We start from the raw sequence: 25814 nt of genomic DNA, 5'->3' as shown, positions 1-25814 counted from the left end.
TCTTTCAAATTTTTTGTCTTATTATAACTTTCTGTCTCCATTTTTTTGTCTATTCAAACTTTTCTCTCTTCAAAAAAAGAACATTTTTGCAGTGTGAGAAATGTCACATTTTGAAGAGAAAAAAGGGGTTTGAACAGAAAAAAAGTTTTGAAGAAAGAAAAATAAGTTTATGAAGATAGAAAAAAAAGTTTTAGAGAGTGAAAATGTATTTTTTGGAGAGGAAAAACAAACAGAGAGAGAGAGAAAGAAATTTAGGACATAGGTTTACGAAAGATCTAAGACACTTTTTGTGTCAAAAGGTCAAAAGTTTTTGAACAGTAAGATTTTTAATGTTTTTTAAAGAAGTCTCTTCTGCTCTCCAAACCTGCATTTATTTGTTTCAAAGTAAAAACAGTACAATTTTGAAATATATTTTTACTATTTAAAATAACTGTTTTCTATTTGAATATATTGTAAAATGTAATTTATTCCTGTGATTTCAAAGCTTAGCATCATTACTCCAGACACATGATCCTTCAGAAATCATTCTAATATTCTGATTTGCTGCTCAAAAAATGTATTATTATTATGATGATGAAAACAGCTGAGTAGAATTTTTTTCAGGTTTCTTTGATGAATAGGAAGTTCAGAAGAACAGCATTTAACTGAAATAAAATTTTGGTAACATTTTAAATGTCTTTATCATCACATTTGATCAATTTAAAGAATCCTTGCTAAATAAAAATATTAATTTCTATCATTTCTCCTAAAACAATTATACTGACTCCAAGCTTTTGACTCCGAAAGTTTTTTATTTCAGATAAATGTTGATCTTTGGATCTTTCTATTCATCAAAGAATCCTGAAAAAAATATACTCAACAGTTTTAAATATTGATGATAATAATAATAATAAATGTTTCTAGAACAACAAATCAGCATATTAGAATGATTTCTAATGGATCATGTAGCACTGAAGACTGCAGTAATGATGCTGAAAGTTTAGCTTTGATCACATGAATAAATTACATTTTAAAATATATTCAAATAGAAGGCATTTATTTTAAATAGCAAAAATATTTCACAATATTATTGCTTTTGCTGTATTTTGCATGAACACACACACACACACACACACACACACACACACACACACACACACAATTTTGGATCAGTTAACAGTAACTTGTACAGTAAATGCATGACAACCCTATATAGTATAGTATTAGTGTTGCTGTGTTTTTTTTCCTCAGAATAATGAATATTAAGCGACACAGAGCACTTACCAGGTCATGCAACACTCCCCTCAAAACTCATTTGAAATATGTAAATTGTATGATGAAGTGGCTATATTGAAGCACTCAACTTTACATGAACATTTCAGTATTAGTGATAAAAAGGAACCAACACAGGATTTCCTTTTATTAGTCAGGAGTCATTAACCAAAACTCCACCCTTATTTGCCACTATGAACAGTGTGGTGCTATAAGACCATCAGCCTCATGATTCATGGATTTTAAGAAACTTTAAATAAAGTATAACTATTTTTAATTTTTAATTGTTTTATTTATTAAGTGTCAATGATGAAAATAATAATTCTATAACAATAAATAATTTTATTTCAGTGCATTTCAGTGCAAATGAGTAACAAACATTATCATTCACTTCATAAAAGTAAGCAAAAGTATTTAATTTGCATTAAATTACATTAAATATCAGCCTATGTAGGCCATTCTACAAAATTGGTGCAAACTACAACCAAAAAACACGTTTAAAAAGCATTTACATATTCAAATCTTAGATGTTTACTAAGATTCTTCTATTATCTATTGAAATCCACAATAATATTTAAAATATTAGTAAGCTTAATATATTTAAAATCATCATTTATTGGGTATTTTCAATTGGGATATGGCTGTCCAAAACCCTAACTCCTAAATTTCATTTCATTGTTGTTTTTAAAAGTATCTTTTTTTAAAGGTTCTTTATTCTTTTTTTGTAAATTACGAAAGTTTATGTAAAAAATGTGTCCGGCATTTTCATGTCACTACCGAAACAGTGTATGTTTTAGTCCATTGGCTGAGACTGATTTTAACTGCACCCCTACATTTATGACTAGAATTATTCCTGTGTCTCTCTCTTTCATATCTACAAGGTGTAAGTAGATAGGTCCCATCATTTTGTGGTAAATGTGTTCAAAGGTCTGAAAAGTATTTCTGTAACTTTATGGAAGTCACAGGAACTGTTTACCAAACACCTTTTTTCTGCAATTAAGCACTTGAGAGTTGTTCCGTAACATTAAGTTTTTATATGTGTAACACTGTTCAGAACTGTGCTAGATAATGTGCTGATTAGCATCTTTGAGCCTGGTTCAAATATCGAAAATTTTTACTACTGAGATAGTCACAACTAAAACATTTGGTAGTGTATCTTTGTTTTTTTGGGTATAATCCCATAAAATTGTCACTACCAAAACAATTACGACCAAAACATGTCATTATTGTTTGGGTGCCCTGCTGAAAAAAACTGCTAAAACCAGCCTAGGCGGGTTGGCTGGTCTTAGCTGGTTTAAGCTGGAAGGAGCTGGTTTAAGCTGGTCTCCCAGCCTGGCCAGGCTGGTTTTGGCTGGAGGTCTCCCAGCCTGACCAGCTAAGACCAGCCTAGCCAGGCTGGAAAAGTAGCCAAAACCCCTCTAAAACCAGCCTGCTGACCAGCTATAACCAGTTAAAACCAGGCAGGTTGACCAGCTAAATCCAGCCAAGTTTTAGCTTTTTTTTTCAGCTGGGTGACAAAAGGTAAACACATAGGCCTAATAAAACACATAATCCTCATATTTGTAGGAAATAAGCAAAATTTTTAGTACAGTTATGTAATTTTTTCCCCGGTGTGAAAAAAACATGCCGCAAAGTCCTGTTCTGAATCAAATGATTTGCCATACCCCTTGTGAAAAAAAACAGCTTAAACCAGCTTAGGCTGGTTGGCTGGTTTTAGCAGGCCAACCAGTCTGGTTTAAGCTGGTCAGCAGTCTGGTTTTAGAGGGGTTTTGGCCACTTTCCCAGCCTGACCAGGCTGGTCTTAGCTGGACAGGCTGGAACACCAGCTAAACCAGCTAATTCCAGCCTAAACCAGCTAAGACCAGCCAACCAGCCTAGGCTGGTTTTAGCTGTTTTTTTTTTCAGCAGGGACATGCTTTAAAGTTCCATTTTGAATCAAATGATTGGCAATACACGCATTGAAGTCCCGTTCTGAATCAAATAATTTGCAATCCGACTGGAGCGCTTCGAAACATTGAATCATTTTGCGACGCAGAGGTTTACGGATTCAGAGTTTCAAAAAGCTGCGTTGGTACTTTGCTCACTTTCTCTTTAATTTATTCGTTGTTTGAAATGAAATCATTACAATGAATAGGCCTAACTTACAATGTTTTTATTAAATTGTGATCACGTTAGACAGTTTCCGTCTTATTAAAAACATTTCATGATGCTTTTTTCAAAAATCGCACCCTGATTATATTTATATCATTATTAATCGTTTTGAGAATATAGATTCAATGCCTTAACGGTTTTACCCTGACTGACCTTTTGAGACATTAGACTGTATGCTGTTGCTATGTAGCTATGTTAGTTTCGTAAGGTACATTTTATCATATCATTAACTCGGACACACACGGTTGTTCTCAGAACAAGAAGAACTTCTTTGTAAATGTGGCAAGGTCTTCATCTATCTTTTTAAAGATTAGAGGAAGTTTGGGTCGGTGGGCAAACATGCAAATTAGTAACTTCTTTGGTCACAAGCTGCAAAGCAAACTAATGTTGCTAATCAAAACTAGACATAAAACCGAGCTGTGGACTTTGAAACAGAAAATTACATCTTTCTTGTCTGGTCTGCTTTTAGGGTATAAGAAGTGTTCAAACTGTACCCCTGATTAAGACTTCCTTACTTCTCCTCTCTCTCCGCTCTCCTTCTTTCACTTTGATACTTGGTGCAGATAGTCTAATATTTCTTTTAAACTTACTTTTCTCAGATTTCTAAATTGACTATTTAATTACACTTTATTAGATTTGAATTAATTGGATTTGATCATTGACAACTTAGATTAAATTAATTATTTGGTTTAGCAAAATTACATTATCTTTAATAATGAATGAGACAGTTGTTTATGACGTGATTCTCTTTCTTGTTATCCTGTTATTTTTGTATTTCCTTTGTTACTCTTAAATATCTTTTAAATACTTTTTACTACTTTTTTTTAAATACTTTTAAATACTTTTTTAAATACTTTAAAATACATTTTTAACTTTTCCAACCCACCTGTCTGACGTGGAATCAATCATTTGCATCACTTTTGCCACAAAGAACCTTTTGTGAAACAGAAAGGTTCTTCGGATGTTAAAGGTTCTTTACGGAACCATTAAGACAAAAAGGTTCTTTTATGGCAGCATGAAGCTCCTTTATTTTTAAGAGTGTATATGACATTTTTGTGCAATAAAAAAAAAAAATGGTTCCATGAACTATCAACAAATGCCAAAACATACATACTACATATAATATACTACATATTGATATACTGATATATAATGTATTATATCAGCAATGTTTTTAATTAAAAGCAAGAACAGCAACCATTCCAGCATGTTCCGTGCTAACGTGAGGGCAATCTTATGAAGATTCATCTTGACCCATTTCAAACCTCAAGCCTATTCTACGAAGAGAGATATGAAATGTTTTCATGAATTTCTGACAGCTGAAACAATAGATAATTGGATCGAGACAGCAGTTGGCTCCAGCCAAGACCCATGACACATAGTAAGCAGTCTCTAGTTTTAAAAAGAGGCTGCATTCGAGGGGGAAGAATTTTTTGACCACAAGACCCACACTACGAACCACACTCATTGGTGTGAAACAAACAACAAATATTGCCAAACAAACAGCCACCATTTTACATGATTTGTTCTTAATAGCTTGTCCACTATCGTGGCTAATGTCAAGACGGGACATGGAGCGCACCAGTAGACTGTAACAGATCGCAGAAACAATGAATGCTAGAAGTAATCCAGGAATGAGGACAGTGAAGTTTACAAGGAAAAAAAAGTCAGTATATTGTCTTTGCTGAAAGCTAAGGCATAAAGTGTAATTGTCCACTGTGCTTGTGTCTAAAATTGTTGCTAAAACAGTTCCTTTAACCAATACCAAAAGCCAAACTCCAAAACAGAGCTTCTGGACAAAGTCCTTTCGATTCATGTAAGAGTCTTGGTTGTAGCGTACCACGACCACATAGCGGTGAACGCTAATGAGAGTCAGAAACAGAATACTGCTATCAATGTGAAAGGTCATTAAAGCTATTTTAAGCCGACAGAGAGCTTTCCCAAAAATCCAGTTAGCAGTGTGATAATACACTGCCATAAACGGTCCCATAGGACATATGATGACATCACTGACAGCTAGATGAACTTGAAAAACAGTGCTGGATGTCCATTCTGGTGTCTTGCATGTGAACACCCACAGACTGAAGATATTAAGCAGGAGTCCCACCAGGAAAGTCAGACAAATGAGCAGAGAAATGGAGATGTGCTGAGGATTTATGGGACAAAACATACTGGTGTCTCCGCTGGTTGTGTTAGACATGGACAACTCTGTACTGTTCATCTGTAAAAAACACACAATGAAAATATGACATTATTGTTTATTACAAATCATGGCTATAGTGAATTAAAAGTAGGTTAAATGGGTTAAGATGCTGTGGATTTTACCATCATAACTTCCTGCATGGTTGCTTTATTTTTTTTATTTTTATTTAAATAAATATTTTAAGTTGCAAACATTTCAATGTGTTTTGTTGACAAAATAATATTGATGTATTGAAAACAATATATTAACTTAATATTGTGTATATTATAACTTAAACCAAAATTTCTTTAACTTAATGAAACTTTGACAATTAGGCTTTGGGAGGAATTAAGTTCCTCTAACTTAGTGTAGTAATTTGATTAAGTTGTCATAAAATATTGATGCAAATTGTTGTAGTTTTTGTTGAGCCAAAACTTTTTTTTTTTACAGTATTATCTAGCAATCTGTTAATTTATTTATGACTCCCCAATGCCACAAAGTGATATTTTATCTTTTTTTATATACTATTACAACTCTAGCAGTTACTTGGTATTACATTTTGATTTCTAATTTACACATTGATCATTTTGACCCATACAATGTATTGTTGGCTATTACTACAAATATACCCGTGTTATATACGACTGGTTTTAATAACAAGTATTCATAAATATTACAACATGCAAACTGCAAAAATTAGATGGCAGCCGTAAAAAATGAATTGTGAAAAATATCTGCAATCTTCACTTCACTTCGCTTCAGAAGGGCAGTACTAATTGAAAAAAAAAAATCTATGATATTTAGGCAAAATAAGGAAAATGTACCCATTTTCATTTTGTTCAAAAGTTTACACCCCTGGCTCTAAATGCATTGTTTTTCCTTCTTGAGCATCAGTGAGCATTTAAACCTTCTGTAATAGTTGTATATGAGTCCCTCAGTTGTCCTCAGTGTGAAAAGATGGATCTCAAAATCATGTAATCATTGTTAGAAAGGGTTCAAATACACAAAAATGCTGAAAAAACAAAGAATCCATTGGACCTTAAAGATTTTTCTGAAGTTTAACTGTTCATGACAAACAACTATCACTAAAAAAAAACTGCGAATCATTCCGGGTAACAACACAGTATTAAGAATCAAGTGTATGTAAACTTTTGAACAGGGTAATTTTTATAAATTCAACTATTATACCCCCCCCCCCCCCCTATTTTTTTTTTAAGTCAACTTTTGACCTCAAATGTAAATAATACATTTGCAAAGAAAACATAACCAAGTTTTGTTACCTTTAAGGACATCCGAGAGAGGCCTGAATGATAGCTTGATAGAGACAATAATTCTCTAGAATTTTGTAAGCCATTATATATGGGCACTGAAGACTTCCTGTGAGCATCTAAAACGAGAAGGTGTTTGATGATATCTTTAATGTACACGAGAAAGCGTACAAGGTAGGTGTTAGGGTCTTGCTAAGGAGTTGCATAGTTTGTATTTTGCTGCAGCAGGCTGAAAGTGAAAGATAAAAAGATAATGTAGGCCTATAATTAGATCATTCGAGAACTTGGAAGTTCAGGACTGAAACTGAAATAAGGTTGCAAAATAAAAGCATTAGGGCCTAAATGCTTTCTGCACAGCACATCAAGTCAACAGTCATAATTAGTTTATTTTGTAACTGTTCATAACTATTTTAAACTATATAAAATGCACACTTTGTCTGATTAGATGTATTTATAAGTTTTTTTTGCTATTTTTTTTTTTTTTTGAGTGTTTCTTTATAACTACTAAGGATGTGACACTTGTTACATGCCACCCACCCAAAAAGTGAAAGGTCATAAAAGTCCCGGGATGGCTTGAATGCCAACATAAAAAGCGTTAATGCCATACACAACTATAATAAACAGTCAGTTGCTAATTGTTTTATTTTATACTAAATAAAGTATGAAATTGCCTTTGAGGTTTTTAGTATTAAACATCATACGTAAGCATTAATATCATTTGAGACCCTGGACCACAAGCTTAAATAAATGAGCTTTTCATTGATGTATGGATTGTTAGGATAGGACAATATTTGGCCGAGATACAACTATTTGAAAATCTGGAATCTAAGGTTGCAAAAAAATCTAAATACTGAGAAAATTGCCTTTAAAGCTGTCCAAATGAAGTTCTTAGCCATGCATATTACTAATCAAAAATTAAGTTTTGATATATTTACAGTAGGAAATTTACTAATTATATTCATGTATCCTAATTTTCGATCATTTTGACCCATACAATGTATTTTGGGCTATTGCTACAAATATAACCACGCTACTTAACATTGGTTCTCTTACGAGAGGTCTCTCGTACTGCGTAAGAAATATCTTACGCTAGGGGAAAATCCTTTTCTGCGAGATATTGAAGCCAAAAATTATCCTTAATTTTGAAATAATGTAAAGCGCGTTGCAGCAGCATACAGACATAGGAGAAACAGCTTGCGCGCCTATTGGCTGCTCTGCGGCAACTGCAGCAGCCTATTAGAGCGAGGCCTGACACGACGCCAGATCCAATGGGGGCATTTCGCGCCCTTTGCGTCGCTTCGCGCCCTTTTCGTAGCTTCCCGCCTAAAAGGGCGTGGTCTAGGCCTATAAATATCGCTCATAGGCAGCTATTATCTGATTTTTCATCCTTCAAGCGAAGCAAACGCATCGCTGGAGCCGGAGAAGAAGCCGCCGTCGATTGCAAGCATCTCAGTGAGACGAGTCTCTGAAGCTGCTGGCCACGCCGCCTTCCGTGCCTTCCTGCTGCGCTTTCCGGCGCTCATATCCTTTAATATCTTAAGTGTGTGTCGCAGCTGCGATACACTCTTCTCTATAAAAGAGCAAGCGTCTTTTTAAAGATGCCTTCCTGCGGCTCATGCAGAGCCACACTCAGTGACGGGGACCGCCATATCGTCTGCGTTTCCTGCCTGGGTGAGGAGCACGCGGCGCTCGTGCTCGCTGAGGGCGGCTGCCCTCATTGTGAACCACTGCCGATGGCGACTCTGAGGACTCGCCTGGCATTCTTCGCCGAATCTGCTCCCCCGCCCGCCACGGTGTCGCGCCGTAAGAAGCGCCGTGCCCAGCGGGCACCGGAACCCCCCCCCCCAGCCGACAAAGCTCGCCGGTTCGCCTGCCAGCTTCACCTATCTCGTCAACCTCCGTCCCAGATGTTAAGTGGCCGCTGCCCACCGCCGCTTGCACCGACACGGCTGACGAGGGCACAGTTATGGAGGAGGAGGATTCCTGCTCTATTCTGGCGTCAGGCAGTGAGGATTGGACGAGCTCTGCGGACCTCGCCCCCCCCGCCCACGCTCCGTCAGGCTCGAGTGCTTCGATCGAGGCAGAACTGATGAGGATTCTGACACAGGCCACGGCGTGCCTTGGCCTCGAGTGGTCCTCACCGGAGCAGCCCGCTCATAACAGGTTAGACGGCTGTTTTCTGCCGAAAGGGGAACGCGCTTCGAGCGCGTGCAAACCAGCGCCTTTTCTTCCTGAGCTTCACGAAGAACTGGCTAAATCCTGGAGCGCCCCTTACTCAGCGAGAGTGCGCCCATCCTCTTCTCTAGCGTTCTCCACTGTGGATGGCGCCGAGAAAAAAGGATACCTCTCTCTGCCGCCTGTCGAGGAGGCGATAGCAGCCCACTTGTGCCCGCCCTCCGCTGGATGGCGTGCTAAGTCGGCGCTGCCGTCTAAAGCATGTCGCCAAACGTCAAACCTGGGGCAGGCAGCGCTGGGCAGGGCAGGCAGCGTCAGCGCTGCACACAATGGCCACGCTGCAGGTTTTTCAGGCTGACCTCCTCCGAAGGATGGATGAGGAAGGCCCTGACGCGATTTGTGTGCCGGACCTAAGGAGCGCCACTGACCTCGCACTCCGCGCTACAAAGTCTGCAGCACAGGCCATCGGACGCAACATGGCTTCGCTCACTGTAGCTGAAAGGCATTTGTGGATGACGCTTTCGGAGATGGCTGAGTCTGAGCGCACCGCGTTCTTCGATGCTCCGCTCTCTCCCGCTGGCCTTTTTGGATCCTCTGTCAAGGACTTTGCAGAGAGATTCGCTGAGGTACAGAAGGCGTCCCAGGCGATGAGGCACTTCCTGCCGAAACGCTCCAGCTCTGCAACCGGCCGTGTGAAACCGCCCGTGCAGAGCTCACGACCCCAGCCACAGCCCGCTGTTGCCGCTTCGCAGCGCCACCGAGCGCAGGGCGTGAGACCGCGTTCCCGCTCTTCTGGCCGCCGTCCCGCCGGTCGCGGCCCGAGGCCCAGGTTGGATTTGAAACCTGAGCCTCCGAAGCAGTCCTAACAAAAAGCGAAACTAACGTGCATGCAGGCGAACGGTGTTTGCAGTGTGTTAAATGTGCCTGTTGCCACACGACCACATCCACACACAGACATAATAGTTCCCGCTATCAGCGTGCCCCACGCCCCGAATGTCACGAGCACGTCTCTGGTGCCACAGCACTCCGAAACCACTCAGTTACGGATAGAACGGAGCGCGTTTCGTATTCAACCTCTAGCTATTCATGCAAACGCATGGGAAAAGCTTCCAGGGGTTTCGAAATGGGTGCTGGACATTATAAAAGGAGGCTATTCGCTACAGTTTCACCGACGCCCGCGCCGCTATACAGCGCGCGTCGAGACCACAATGCAGACAGAAGCAGCACACCTGCTTCGAGCCGAAGTGGCGAAACTATTGAGCAAAGGGGTCATAGAGCCCCTCTCTCAAACTCAAAGCGAAGGAGGGTTGTACAGCAGATATTTCCTGGTACCAAAAAAAGACGGGGGTCACAGACCCATATTAGATCTAAGGCAACTGAACAAAGCGCTGGTGAAGCGTCGGTTCAGGATGCTCACGACCAGAAAAATCCTCGCGCAAGTTCGCCAAGGAGACTGGTTCGTGTCAGTGGATCTGAAAGACGCGATTTTTCAAATACAGATAGCGTCACGTCACAGGCGATTTTTGAGATTCGCCTTCGAGGGCCAGGCATATCAGTACACAGTCCTGCCGTTCGGTTTGTCCCAGGCACCCCGTACATTTACAAAGTGCATGGACGCAGCGCTCGTTCCTCTCAGACTGAAAGGCGTGCGCATACTGAACTATTTGGACGATTGGCTAATTCTAGCGCAGTCTCGCTCAGTGCTTGTACAGCATACGACCATGTTACTCGATCACCTCGAGAATTTGGGTCTCAGAGTCAATTGGGCGAAGAGCTCACTGTCCCCCAGTCAGAAAACTTCCTTCCTGGGCACAGAATTGGACTCGCTGTCAATGATAGCGCGGCTGTCACCACAGCGCGCAGCAGACATTCAGCGCACAGCGGGCTCGTTCCGCTGCGGCGCGTCTGTCCCGCTCAAAAAATTTCAGAAAATGCTAGGTCTCATGGCCTCAGCGTCATCAGTTCTGCAGCTGGGTCTGCTGCGTATGCGACCACTGCAGTTCTGGCTGAAAGCGCGCGTCCCGCGTCAAGCGTGGGCGCCCGGTCGGCTTCGTATCACGGTCAATCAGAAATGTGTCACAGCCCTGAAGCCGTGGAAAGCAGTCGACTGGTACCAGTCAGGTGTAAGCCTGGGGACTTTCTCGAGAGTAAAAGTGGTGTCTACGGACGCGTCAACCTCGGGATGGGGGGCTCTGCTCGAGGGCAGACCGTCTTTTGGCCAGTGGTCAGAATGGGAAAAGCTCCTACATATCAACTGCCTCGAAATGCTGGCAGTACAGAACGCGCTGACGCGCTTCTGTCCCCAAATAAAAGGAAACCATGTACTAGTCCGCTCGGACAACATGTCAGTGGTTTCCTATATAAATCGCCAGGGCGGTCTCAGGTCCAAAAACCTATACAGACTTGCAGAACGCCTCCTGGTATGGGCTCAGCGCAACCTGCGCTCGCTGAAAGCAGCGCATGTGCCGGGGCTTCTGAACATAGGACCAGACAGACTGTCCAGGAACAATGTTCCAGCAGGCGAATGGTCTCTACACCCACAGACAGTACAACTACTGTGGAAAAAATTTGGCAAAGCAGAAGTAGACCTTTTTGCGTCTCCGAACAACGCTCACTGTCAGGAATTTTACTCAAAAAGCAGAGACGCGCTGGCCCACGAATGGCCCCGCCGTCATCTCTATGCTTTTCCCCCCATCTCTCTCCTACCTCAGGTGATAGAGAGGGTCAGGGAAAAAGGATGTTCAATACTGCTGATAGCGCCGTTTTGGGAAAACCAGCCCTGGTTCCCAGCGCTGATGCAGCTGACGAGCACTGCCCCGTGGCCGATACCAGTGAGGAGAGACCTTCTCTCTCAGGCCAGCGGCTCGATTTGGCACCCTCACCCAGAGCTGTGGTCCCTTCATGTTTGGGCCACCAACGAATATATGATGAACTCCCAAAAGGAGTATTAAACACGATCACGCAGGCTAGAGCCCCTTCTACGAGACGGCTCTATTCCTCAAAATGGTCAGTGTTTTCGGGCTGGTGCGCAGCCCGCGGCTTGTCACCCACTAACTGTGGTGTGATGGAGGTGCTTTCTTTCCTACAAGAGCTGCTGGACAAGGGCAGAACCCCGTCCACGCTCAAAGTCTATGTGGCGGCTATAACGGCGTTTTCGAGCGCAACGTTAGGTCAGTCAATAGGAAGGAACGATTTAGTTATTCGCTTCCTGAGGGGAGCTAGAAGACTAAATCCCCCCAGACCTCCCTCAGTCCCCGTATGGGACCTTTCTGTGGTACTAGAGGCCATGAAAGGTGGACCATTCGAGCCTCTGCAGACGATTGATTTGAAATACCTGTCTCTTAAGACTGTGTTTCTGCTGGCTCTCGCTTCAGTGAAGCGCATAGGGGATTTGCACGCACTCTCTGTGAGCGCGACGTGCATGGAATTTGGACCTAATGACTCTAAAGTCATACTCAAACCCAAGCATGGTTACGTTCCAAAATCACTCAACACACCGTTCAGGGCACAGGTCATCGCGCTGTCAGCCCTACTGGTCAATGATGAGGAAACGGACGTGAACCTCCTATGCCCAGTCAGGGCATTAAGAGCTTACGTGTCTCGCTCGTCTGCTTTTAGACAGACAGCTTTTTGTTTCGTTTTACGGGCGCCCAAAGGGACTGGACGCTTCGAAACACAGCCTATCCAGATGGATAGTTGATGCTATTGCGTTGGCATATGCTTCCAAGGGCAAGCAGTGCCCGCTAGGTGTCAGAGCACATTCCACGAGGGGCGTGGCCTCGTCGTGGGCTTGGTCGAGTGGGATTGCCTTACAAGATATTTGTACGGCGGCGGGCTGGGCCTCTCCGTCTACATTTATAAGGTTTTACAACCTGGAGGTTCCCGCCTTACAGGCCAGACTGCTGTCAGTCTAGATATTCAGTGTTGTCTGACCTGATTTATCAGCTCGAAATGCTGCGTCTACTGAGCACAGCTCTAGGGTCGACAGTGAAAGTAATAGCACAATATGTGTCTGGGCAAACTGTGTGATGACCCGTATTCTTACGTCAGCTCAGGCCGTAACCAGCCCTGTATGTACGTTTACTTAGCGTCTGAGTGACGCTGCACTATGTGGAAGAGTGCGGCGTTGCCCCTCCCTCTTTCCCGGACTCCCTGTTGCCCCTCCCTCTTCCCCGGACTCCCTGAGTTCTATAGGTGATTATGAACTGTATGAACCCCGGGTTTTCACCCTTGGGTCTTTGGTGTCAGATCTCAGCATGCACGGCGTTTTACACTGGGTCCCCTAGCGTAAGATATTTCTTACGCAGTACGAGAGACCTCTCGTAAGAGAACGTACTCGGTTACTTACGTAACCTCGGTTCTCTCTAGAGAGGGAACGAGTACTGCGTATCTTGCCGTGCATGCGCACGCTCTGGTTGCTTTGATGATGAAAAACCAGATAATAGCTGCCTATGAGCGATATTTATAGGCCTAGACCACGCCCTTTTAGGCGGGAAGCTACGAAAAGGGCGCGAAGCGACGCAAAGGGCGCGAAATGCCCCCATTGGATCTGGCGTCGCGTCAGGCCTCGCTCTAATAGGCTGCTGCAGTTGCCGCAGAGCAGCCAATAGGCGCGCAAGCTGTTTCGCCTATGTCTGTATGCTGCTGCAACTTGCTTTACATTATTTCAAAATTAAGGATAATTTTTGGCTTCAATATCTCGCAGAAAAGGATTTTCCCCTAGCGTAAGATATTTCTTACGCAGTACTCGTTCCCTCTCTAGAGAGAACCGAGGTTACGTAAGTAACCGAGTACGTTTTGTGGTCCACAGTCACATTTGTCAGACCTATGTTAGTTTGTTGGACATTTCATTTTAAAATTATGCCCATTAATCCACTTTATTTTGCAAATGCTAAAGTAAACTATTTTCTGTGAATGTGCCAGAGAGAATAGAAAGTGAAATAAAAGGTAAATATATTTGCTATACAAACCAATGTGTTTATGATTACATTAAAATTATGTGATATGATAATACCTGTTTTGCAATATCAAACAGCTTAACGGACTGTTTTTGTGTTACTAAAATAACTGGAAGCGAAGAGACCGGAAGTCTCACACATCACATTTTTGAACAGAGTATAGCGAGGAAACATTTTGACATTTAGGTCAGGTGTCAGAAGATAAGTTTTTGTCAGCATATGAATTCTGCAGAAATAGTCTGTAACATCGTGCCTTGAGCAGCTGTAGCATTTGACGAATAATGAAATGAGGCAGCATCGGTGCTGTGAGGCAAGTATGATGTTGTCCGAATTGACAGAACAGGGACGAGCAACTGAACCAGCAGAGCCGCTCCTGCCCATCCGAGACTTGCTACAGATTGTAACACAGGAGCTACTTACAAAATTAACATGCTTTTAAATGTTCATGTTTTTGAATGTCTGAGACTATATTGGAAATCTGTGATTGTCTTTTATTTTGAAAGTCTTTAATCGGAAGTTGTATTTTTTTAATGTAGGCTAAAGGAAAGAATTCATTAATAAAATAAATAAATAAATAGATGCTATTCTCATGTAGAGTGATTGCTTTGCATGGGAACAGATATGTCACAACAACCGCCGCATAAACTATGACAGTAAAACAGGCTTTTTTTTTTTTTTTTTGTTTAACTGAAGTAAAAAGAGGAAGAGCTCATAATCTCTGGGTGCGCGTGGTGTTTTCTCGGTTTCAAATGTGGGCTTGTCTTCCTTTAATATGCTTTCTCAATTCCTGTTTGTTGCAGCCAGTGCTTTTGTAACTTAAAGAAGTTTTAGCACTGTGGGGAAGATTTTAAATATTGCTGCGGTTATTTATTTCCCGTGGGGAAAAACCATACACCATCATTTCCACCAGGTGATGACAGTGTGGAAAAATCCGACTGAATGCTCTTGTTAGTTAGTTTTGCTACATAATAGCAATTTAAAATTAGATAAACGAATTAGAAGCTCCAGAGAAGCTACGAAGCTACTATGTAGAAGGAAGAGGTTACAACTCGATCTCGGTTTACTCGAAGCTACTGCATTTGAAAGATAACAACCATCACAAAACAGAAGGCTATTCACTGAGCCCGTCTATCATTACAAGACACTAGGTGGAGACAGCAGCACAGGGATGTCCTTGGCATTTTTATGTACAAGTACAACACAGGTGAATAGAGGGGAAAAAAAATCTAGTAGTTTACTTATAAAAACATTAACAAAACATTACCTCATTAAAAAAATGTTTAAATGGCATAGAACAGAAATCTAAACATTGGATGAAGCCAGGTTTAAATTGTTCATTTTGCTGACATACTAGAGTAAAAGGTTTGTACAAAAGGGATTTAAAAAAAAAAAGATATTTCTTTAAATCTAAATACTGAGAAAATTGCCTTTAAAGTTGTCCAAATGAAGTTCTTAGCAATGCATATTATTAATCAAAAATTAAGTTTTGATATATTTACAGTAGGAAATTTACTAATTATATTCATGTATCCTAATTTTCGATAATTTTGACCCATAGAATGTATTTTTGGCTATTGCTACAAATATACCCATGCTACTTAAGATTGGTTTTGTGGTCCAGGGTCACATTTGTCAGACCTATGTGAGTTTGTTGGACATTTCATTTTAAAATTATGCCCATTATTCCACTTTATTTTGCAAATGCTAAAGTAAAGGAATATCTTTTTATCAAAATCCTTTTTTGATAAAAAGATATTTCTTTTTATCACTCCATGAATCAGAAAATTCTGCCAGCAGCCAGTCAGGCGATAAATAATTGATGAAATAATTTTAAGAATAAAATATTATTTATGTTATGTGAACAAACCTCTATGTAAAGACCTCCAGGAATTATTGTGATTGAAACATACAGATGCAAATAGGTAAAGTGATATAAAATTAATACTTTGATGTGTACTTTGAATGTTTTTTCTTGTCTGAAAGAATATGTTATAGAAACAAAATAGCCCAAATTCTTAGAATTGACCAGTGCACCCAAAAAAAGAGTGTCTTTATCGTATAGATCTTGTGGGATAAAATATTATTTATTAAAGAAACCAAGATTATATCTGAGAGACAATTTCATAATTTACCAAGATTATATCAGTGATGGAAACATTTTGCTGAATTACTTTTAGAGAGATTACATTTTCTAAAGAAACAAAAAAAAAAAAGTGATGAACTGTGTTATAGCATAACTCAACTGTTGAATTTTCTCATGACTTTTTCTCTGTTTTTAAAAACAGTACAAATATTCCGGACACTTTCAGGCCTTTTTCCTAATATGACCATGCCACAGGTTTTGCCTACTTTTTTAGTCTTATTATTTTAAAGTACCCCTGTTGTGAAAATCAGGAAAATTTGATGTTGTTTATTTGTCTGTGGTTTTTTTAATATGCTTTTAAACAAATCATATGCCAATTCATTAATCAACACCATTGCTGAATATTTTCTCCTTAAAACTGTGGTTTCCCAAAGGACGATGTCAACAAGTAACAATAGATAATTCATCTTAGAAGTTAAAAATGTAAAAAAGTGTATAAGACCATATTTTTTATCAATTGCTGAGATGTGTTTTGCATTGTTCATTTTCTTTTAAATTATTATTATTATTACCAATAATAACAATAATACTTACCAATTTGTTTGCAGGTGTAAGACAGCAGTTTGCTTGCAGAAAGAGAAGCCACCAATCTTCTGAATGGCGATTGATTGTGTTGTGTCTTGCAGCCATGTCTGGACTGGACACAGCATTGTCCAAAAAAAAAAAAATCATCTAATAAGTTAAGCTGCATGCATCTAAACACTCCAAAATCAAAAACTGCAAACTTTCTAACCAATTATTTTATTTACACTAGGGCTTGTCACTGACACAATCCAAAGCAAAACATATTCAACCATGAAATGCTGTACATAAGACACTACATTTGAAGTCATTCAACAATCAAACAAGACTACATTTTCTTAAAAAGAAGCATATAAATGAAAAGAAAGAGCTAACAAAATTGCTAAATGGAAAAGGCTTTTAAAATGACCTTTATAAAAGAAAAACTGAAGAAAAACAACAAAACTTTGCTGTTCCATTTTACACGTTCATGTCAGTCTTTTTGACATCAGATGTACTGTCTATCCCCATGTGAACATGATTGTTGTTGCTGCTCTCTAGTGGCTGGGCTGTCCAGTCTCTCTCAAAGAGGGGGCTGTGGGGGTGGAGGGGGTGGAGGGCACAGTAACAGGGTGAAGGCCAAGATCCAGAGAAGGGGCTTCCTCTGGTTCTGGAGGGCTTTTCTTAGAAGCTTCGAGCTTTTCCTTCAAAAGGGTGTACAGTTCTTTCACTGAATCACTGCTCTGTAATAGCATGGGTTAAAATTTGGTTACTTTATAAAATGTCAGCATAAGACCATCAGTACAGAGAGGAACAGAGAATAATTTTATTGTCTGTGAACAAAGGTGGATAAGGTGCCATCTAGCGACTCTTAAAGTCAACATTAAAACAAAACTACAGTGCCTTGTTACGCTGCTTTAAATTATTTTCCCCCACATTAATCTACACTCCATACACCATAATGGAAAACCAAAAAAAAAAAAAAAGTTTTAAAAATCTTTGCAAATTTATTACAAATAAACTTCAATTATTCCATTGCATAAGTATTCACACCCTTATCTGGGACAGTTGAAATTTAGCTCAGGAGCATTCATATTGCTTGCAGATGTTAATACATTTCGAGTGAAGTTAACCTGTGGCAAAATCAATTAAATGGGTATTATTTGGAAAGCACATGCGTCTTAATAATAGGTCTAGCATCTGATGCATATCAGAGCAAAAACCAATCCCTGAGGTAAAAAAAAAAAAAAAAAAAAACTGCATGTGAAGCTCAGAGACAGGACTGCATCAAGCCACACATCTGGAGAAGAAAAGGTTCTGCTGCATTGAAGGTTCACAGAAGCATGTAGTCTCCGTCACCCTTAATGGAAGAACCACAACTCTTCCTAGAGCTGGCCAAACTGAGCAATTGATGGAGAACGGCTTTGGTTAGACTAGTGACCAAGAACCTGATGGTGACTCTAGTTGAGCTCCATGATCATATGTGAAAATGGGAGAAACTTACAGAAGGACAAACATCACTGCAGCACTTCACCGATCTGGGCTTTATGGTGGTGTGGCAAGAATCAATCATCTTCTAGTAAAGAGACATGAAAACCTAAAGGACCCTCAGACTCTGAGAAAAAAAGATTCTGTGGTCTGATGAACCTCAATTCCAAGCATCATGTTTGAAGGAAACCAGGCACTGCTCATCACTTGCAGAGTACCATCCCAAAAGTAAAGTGTGCTGGTGGTAGCCTCATGCTGTGGGGTTGTCAGAGTAGAAGGAAAGCTCAATGCACCCAAATACAGAGATAGCCTTCACGAAAACCCAGTCCAGAACATTCAGAACCTCAGACTTCCAACAGGGCAATGACCCTAAGCACACAGCAAGAGTGGCGTATAGACAATAGAATATCCTTGAGTGGTCTAACCAGAGTCTTTGCTTGAACCCAATTAAACATTTCTGGAGAAATCTAAAAATGTCTGCCAGACCCCATCCAAGCTAAAAGAGCTTGAGAGATGAAGAGGTGAGGCGAAGAATGGCAGATAATTGCCAAATGTTGACGTGCAAATTTTGTTGCATCATACACAAAAAGACTTGAGGCTGTAAAGGTGCATCAGCTAAGTACTGAGTTAAGGGTATGAATACTTATGCAATGTACTTATTTCAGTTTTTTTATTTTTCATAAATGTATGAAGTTGTGACAATTCTGTTTTTGCTTTGTTATGTTGGTGCATGGAGTGTAGATTGATTTTGATTGATTTCATTTTAAACAGTTTAACATAAGGCGCCAACATAAAACGTGAAAAAATGAATATGAATACTTTCGCATTGGAACTGTAAAAATCACATTCATTCTGTTTCCTTTAAAATACCTGTTTTGGTGGTTCAAGCGCCTTCATTAAGGTTTCCATGAAGGACGCCAGCACCTTCTGATGGAGATGATTTAGCAAACGAAGACAGTGTCTGTGAACATTCTCCTTACTGCAAATAAAAGACAGAAAAACATACTAGAACTGTAGTGAACTGAGACACCGTATTAGAATTGATTTTTAATCTTACTAATGAATATTTTTCTTTCAAGCATTGAATAATTTACACTATAATAACAATTTGCACTATAAAAAAAGATTATACAAACCTAGAGAAAGATGTGAGGAGGAAGTTATCAAAGACAGCATTACAGAAGTCCTCTGATCCAAATTCATCAGAGAGCAGAGTCAGATGACCAGTGAGAAGATGGAGAAAGATGTCTCCAAACGCCATGTCGTTATATGTATCGACTGCACAAACACACACACAAAGTGATTAGTCTCTGAGGCTTTGATGTATAGATCTATTAATCTATAGTATCTGACAGTATCTGAGTCTTACCCAGTGCAGGCAGAAGCCGCTGTAAAGCATTTTTATTCCTCTGCTTAGCGATAATAAGCACATAATAAAGTCCGATCTCACACGCCACCCGGTTTTCCTGTATATACCTACATATAGACAAGACAAAAACACCATCCTTTTTTTAAAAACTGAGCGTTTGCTGAATATACTGAGCTGAGGAGCATACCTGGTGCAGATACCTGGAGAAGGTTTCAGGCAGGGTGGTGGGATACGTCAGAGAGGTCTTCTCTTCACTTGGCAGTTTCTGCTCCACGGTGAACGTGTAGTCATCCACCACTATTGACATCATGGCAGGCAGAAAGCGTGTTACCACCTCCAAATCCTGACGGTGAACACGACCAGTCTTGAGTAACCGTACAAACCCATTTCAGACGTTATTATGGTGTACTGAAGAATAGCAAGAGTTAATCTTACCATTCGGGGCTCTTTAAAAACCTGGCTGTCAATCATATCCCAAGCACCCTGGCCAAGAGAAAGCATCCGCAGCAGGAGGAGAAGGTCGGGGCTGTCCTGTACATGAACATAGAGTGATTTCATAGTGTGACTAGTACAGCAGTAATATTTTTACTATTATAGTATGCACTGATATTTGATATTGACACAAATTTTTGTAATTTTATGTGCTTTATTATTGATTTATTTTTTAATCTTTCTGTTTAGATTTATTTTATTCTAGTATTGTATAATATCTTTATTGAATATATTAATATTTTTAAAAATAACTTTTTATATTTTCAGTTAATATTTTAGTCATTTTATTGTCTTTATTTATTTTTTTAAATCTTTTATTCTATTATTGTATAACCTCTTTATTGAATGTATTTATGTTTTTTTTAAATAACTGATTTTTTTATTTTCAGTTCAAGTTTTAGTTGTAGTAATTTTATGTGAGTCGTTTATTTTTATTCTAGTGTACGACATCTTTATTGAATGTACTGATAATTTTAAAAATAACTTATTTGTATATTTTCAGTTTAAGTTTTAGTAATTTTATGTGCTTTATTATTATTATTATTATTTAATAAATATTTCTCTATTTCTAAATATTTCTAGTATTGTATACTTGTTATTGAATGTACTGATATTTTTAAAAATTACTTTTATTTTACATTTTCAGTTTACGTTTTAGTATTTTTTATTTCTATTTAGATTTATTTTTTTATTCTAGTATTGTATCACATCTTTATTGAATGTATAGATTTTTTTAAATAACTTTTATTTTTACATATTCAGTTTACATTTTAGTAATTTTGTTATGTATTTTTTTTTCTATTTCTATATTTCTATTTAGATTTATTTTTATTCTTGTATTTTATTCTTTATATTTTCAGTGTAAGTTTTAGTAATTTTTGTGCTTTATTTTTTTATATTTCTGTTTAGATTTATGTTATTCTACTATTGTATAACATCTTTATTGAATGTATTGATATTTTTTATAAATAATTTTATTTTTATATTTTCAGTTTAAGTTTTAGTAATTTTATGTGCTTTTTTAAATATTTCTATTTAGATTCATTTTATCCTAGTATTGTATAACATTTTTATTGAATGTATTGACATTTTTAAAAATAACTTTTAGGCAGCGGCTATTTAGACTAAGTGAAAATAGCATATTTTTTGGCGAGAGATGCTATTTACATTAAGTGCAAATAGCAATTAGATGCTATTTACACTAAGTGAAAATAGCATATTTTCTTAATGATAGATGCTATTTACACTAAGTGCAAATAGCTATAGATTCTTTTTACACTACGCTGAAATAGCAGGATTTTCTGATATTTATAATACCTAATAGATGCAATTATCTGCACCTCAGTATTGTAGTGATTAAAACATTATGCAGTTATTACGTACTGAGTGTAAATTATATTTTTAATTCAATTTATTAAATGCAACAATAAGCCCTCCCTACACCTACCCTAAACCTAACCGATACTTTATTTTCAACTTTTCAATGTCCTCCTTCATTCATAAATGCCTTTTCTGATATGGTATGAGATTTGAAAAGGGAGAAAAAAAAGTTTGTCAGAAGGGGGATTCGAACCAGCTTCGGTCGCGTCAAAAGACGTACTTTAACAAGACGGGCTAGCACTTAGTGTAAATAGACACCCCGTAATTCTATTTTTATATTTTCAGTTTAAGTAAATAAACAAAATATAATAGTAATACATTATAAAAGATAAGAATGAATAGTAAATAAATAAGTAAATAAACAAATCACTTCACTAAAATAAAACAACATTTTTAAGTTCAAATTCAAATTTTGTACTTAAACAAGGGAACATTTTTAATTTGAACTAAGCTTAAGTTTTTCATCCAATATTTATATTTTACCAAAAACTCTTTTTAATAGTTTTAGTTAATAATAAGAACACAGAAGACATCTACTATGATCTAAAACCAACTATGAAGCTTTAGTTCTTACTCTGGGCAGGGCATCCTGGCTCAACAGCTCCTGAAGGTTCCTCACGGTACTCAACACTAGTGTGTTACAGGCAAATGGGTCACAGAGGATCATAGAGAGGTCACTGTGAAAAACAGAGACAAAGAGTGTTACATTTTTTAAGTTTTATGGGTTTATTATATGCTAATGCTACCTCATGTCTGAATGGATATGTGACTCTTGTACCCTAACACTTGTTCCTGCCCTTTCTTCACCCCATCCAAGAAGCCTTGTAACTCTCGAGCCCGTTTAGCATCCACAAACTTTTCCCTGATGCAGGCATCCAAACACCAAGAAAACTGCAAAAAGAGAAGAGCAAAGCTAAACGTTTTGATCACACTGCAATGGTTCCAAACCATTTTTGATCGCTTTAATTAATAAATAATCAAAACATTACTACAAGGTCTGACTTCCAGAAAGTGTTCAGTTCCTGTACTTTTCTGTAACAGTTATTTTGTATAAACATGATAAATGGAAGGCGGCTACAAATGGTGCTCAATAATCATGAAGTTGCAGTGTGCTGACTAGTACAGACAGGAAACTGGTTTCACACCTTGTGACAGGGGTCGACTGAACAGATCTCACTGATGTCGAGGTCATGGAGGGACATGAGCAGCTCAGCTCGCAGAGTGCAGTAGTGTACGTTCCGTGTGCGCAGGAACAGCGTCCGCAAGAACTGTAGTACCATATCATAGAGCTTCACATTCTTACCAATCATCTGCGTCAGCTTTAACACCACCTGATGAAAATCAAAAAAATAATAATCACGATGTGAAGTTGTTTGTTATTTCACTGTAATATAATCATCAAAAATCCAAGTTTGTTAGATTCCAGTAGTGTAAGAAACAAAACACATGGCACTTACCTCACCCTGTCGTCGTGTTTTGGGTGAAGGACTAAAAAAGTTGTGAAGGATAGAAAGGTCACTGCTAAAAAGAGCCGCCTCCTTCTCCACAATATACTGTTTCAATAGTGGAGACACCTCGTCCCCAAAAAGAGCCTGATTGTCTTGCCAAATCTGCCGTTTCACTTCCACTGCACAGACTTTGTACAGCTCTTTATCAGCCATCACCTGCTTCAGCTTCTTCTCAGGTACCTGCATGAAAGTGTCACCGTTATACTAAAAGCACTGTTATAATAGCCATAATGTTGTGCAAAATAAGGTTTGAAATTAGTCTGTATTACTGTGCTACCATAAAAAAATATCTAACACCTAACCACCATAGTAACAGGTCATTGCACAGAACACATTCAAACCTTTGGCAGATGTTTCAGCACTTGCATGACAATTGGCTGTATGGAAGGCATCTTCACCAATGGGAAGCTTTTCTCAAGAAGTTCTTCCAGCTTTACGTATCTGTGTGAATTTAGGGGATGCATTTGTATGATTTATGGTCTGCTGCTCTGCATAAAAAATTCAGAAATCAAACTTTTCATTAACCTGTCTTCATCCTTGCCCTCTGCAATCGTGGCAACACGCTCCATCAGCTTTTCTCGAAGTTCATCAAAGACTGACTGATGAAACTCCAGCCGGGGAGTCCCGTGAAGGTCCAGGAAAGGCAATGCAGACTGTAGGGTTGGCAACAATATGCCATTTTCCATCTGTGAACGACAATACAGTTGTAATAAAAACACAGGAAGATGTACACAACATGAGCATACTTTAAGAAAAAGTACTATTTATGGAAATAATACATATTTAAAGTATATACCTATTTTCAGACACTTAATTGCAATGCAACTGCAATTAGTATTTTTTCACTAAACAAAGTAGAATTAGGACATATTATTTACATATAAAAATATACCTAATTACTGTTAGTGTCTGTGAAATACTGACAGGCATTTATAATAAACTAAAATGTGACCCTGGCCAACAAAACCAGTCTTAAGTAGCATGGGTATATTTGTAGCAATAGCCAAAAATACATTGTTTTTTTTTTTTTAATCAATTTTTCTTTTATGCTAAAAATCATTAGGATATTAAGATCATGTTCCATGAATATAGTTTGTAAATTTCCTACCGTAAATATATTAAAACGTAACTTTTGATTAGTAATATGCATGCTAAGAACTTCATTTGGACAAATTTAGAGGCATTTTCTTAATAATTTGATTTTTTTGTACCCTCAGATTCCAGGTTTTCTCGGCCAAATATTGTCCTATCCTAACAAACCATACATTAGTGGAAAGCTTATTTATTTAACTTTTTAAATTATGTTTTGGTCCAGGGTGACAACCATACTTTCATTTCATTTGTCACATATTTAAATATATTTGTAATTACACATTTGTAATGAAGTTGCAATTTAGCACAAGTAGAATATAACAAATTATACTAAATGTAATACCAAATAACGCACTACAGGTGAATTATAATCAAGTACTTTAGTATGTTAGATAACACATGAAATTAAGTGTATTTCTTTAAAGCATAACAAAAGATTATTAAAAACATTTTGAAAGCATTTTAAACATTTCTGACATATTTAAAACATAGTTGACAATTTATAAGTGCAATTAAGAAATATAGTCAGTAATGTGTACTGTAAGTACACTTAAATGGCTTTTAATATTATACTACCTGCTAGTACAGTTTTTAAACTTACATTTAAGGTTTCAACTACACATTTACTTTAATATTTAATAAAATACAATTAGGCGCTCTTCTTTTTCACAAGAGTAACTTACTCATTAGGTACTATTACTAACTTCTTAGTTATTAGTAATCAGGAAAGCTACTATTAGACACTAGAAATGAGAATATTTGATTACTTAACAGTAATTAAAATCAGTAATAGTAACGTAACAGATAGTAGTTTTAAACGGCTTGTTGCAGGCTGTCATGACAAGTCACGCTCCACTGCAAGCGATGCCAGAAAGTAAATCCCTCCCATTATAATCAATGAAGATGACTGCTGCATGCAAAACATTTGAAGGCTGTGACTGTTTTAGACTAAGAGGCACACATCCAAGTGCATTAAGCTCTAACCTGAAACTGGTCGATGGCTTTCAGGGGTTCTGTACAGTTGGTGAGAGTTTCTTTCAAATCTTCTCCATTGGAGATTCCCAGCTCCGGTAACCCTGCGAACATTTTGAGTGGCTGCCTCTATTTTAACTGCACTACCAAAACAAAATGCAATGCACTGACAGCAGAAATACAGCAGATGTTGGCTAGATTTGCATTGTTCGTTGATATCTGTATGCGCACACTTCCTAACTGTGCAACCTCGTCAACAGACTCTTGTTTCTGATACATCGTAAAAGGTTCCGCCTCAGAAATGATCCTAGCTGGGGTTTAGGCGTCACGTTAGCCGGTCAAGCTTTAAAATGCCCACAATTCTTTAGTATTGCGCTGTACATGTGCCTACTACAATGCTCTTTTAATTAAATACCAATATTATTTATTGTCAAAAACATTTAAATTAGTACTGTAAAATAACACCCTTTTATCTTGTAAAAATCTGATCTGCAAAATATCAGCTCATTTTATGGCATGGGCACTTTAAATGCAAATGAGCCCTGCTCGCCCCGCCCCTCTCTGCTGAAGGATTACGAGCTGTGATGTTTACTTTAGCTGCATTTAACTGTTTATCGTCGAAACTTGCCAACAAGCACATTATTATGAAAATCCATTAGCAAAGATGCATAAAAAACCCTTATACTAACTTCTGCTGCTCTAAAGTATGGCGCTCATGTCAATCAACTGTGTTGAGTCACAACGACAAGAAGCTGAGAATAACCTGATTTTAAAAAGGGGATATTACTTTTAAAGATTAAAACAATACCACTGGGTGTATATTTATCATTGTAGGGTGGTTGTGTACACTAACTGCCAACACACATTAATGTTCAAACAACATG

The 25814-nt window shown here is 38.4% G+C and overlaps 2 protein-coding genes across 2 annotated transcripts; both read right to left on the bottom strand.

Annotated features, from left to right (window-relative positions):
- Nucleotides 1–4561: 4561 nt before the first annotated feature.
- Nucleotides 4562–5745, bottom strand: LOC141334837 (lysophosphatidic acid receptor 6-like). Its single transcript, XM_073840061.1, has 2 exons — nt 5728–5745; nt 4562–5623 (listed from the first exon to the last, which is right to left on the bottom strand). Exons 1-2 carry the CDS (start codon nt 5743–5745, stop codon nt 4637–4639), a joined length of 1005 nt encoding a protein of 334 aa, XP_073696162.1. The 3' UTR covers nt 4562–4636.
- An 11108-nt stretch (nt 5746–16853) lies between these two features.
- On the bottom strand, nt 16854–25170 carry nelfb (negative elongation factor complex member B). Its single transcript, XM_073841122.1, has 13 exons — nt 24943–25170; nt 23392–23552; nt 23208–23307; nt 22816–23046; nt 22504–22689; nt 22137–22249; nt 21933–22035; nt 19922–20017; nt 19687–19829; nt 19487–19593; nt 19254–19395; nt 18988–19096; nt 16854–17372 (listed from the first exon to the last, which is right to left on the bottom strand). The coding sequence occupies exons 1-13, from the start codon at nt 25042–25044 to the stop codon at nt 17187–17189; spliced, it is 1779 nt and encodes a 592-aa protein (XP_073697223.1). The 5' UTR covers nt 25045–25170; the 3' UTR covers nt 16854–17186.
- Nucleotides 25171–25814: the final 644 nt, after the last annotated feature.

Source organism: Garra rufa, chromosome 5 (genome assembly GCF_049309525.1).
Source record: "Garra rufa chromosome 5, GarRuf1.0, whole genome shotgun sequence".
NCBI lineage: Eukaryota > Metazoa > Chordata > Actinopteri > Cypriniformes > Cyprinidae > Garra > Garra rufa.
This window is presented reverse-complemented; position numbering and strand designations above follow the sequence as displayed.

What these genes read in the sequence shown, in the direction of transcription:
- nelfb (XM_073841122.1), bottom strand. Translation starts at nt 25,044, where the DNA reads ATGTTCGCAGGGTTACCGGAGCTGGGAATCTCCAATGGAGAAGATTTG. An exon ending in GGGCAGGAACAAGTGTTAGG is followed by an intron (nt 22,036 to 22,136) that starts GTACAAGAGTCA and finishes TGTTTTTCACAG; the next exon opens with TGACCTCTCTATGATCCTCT. An exon ending in CTGCCTGAAACCTTCTCCAG is followed by an intron (nt 19,594 to 19,686) that starts GTATCTGCACCA and finishes GTCTATATGTAG; the next exon opens with GTATATACAGGAAAACCGGG.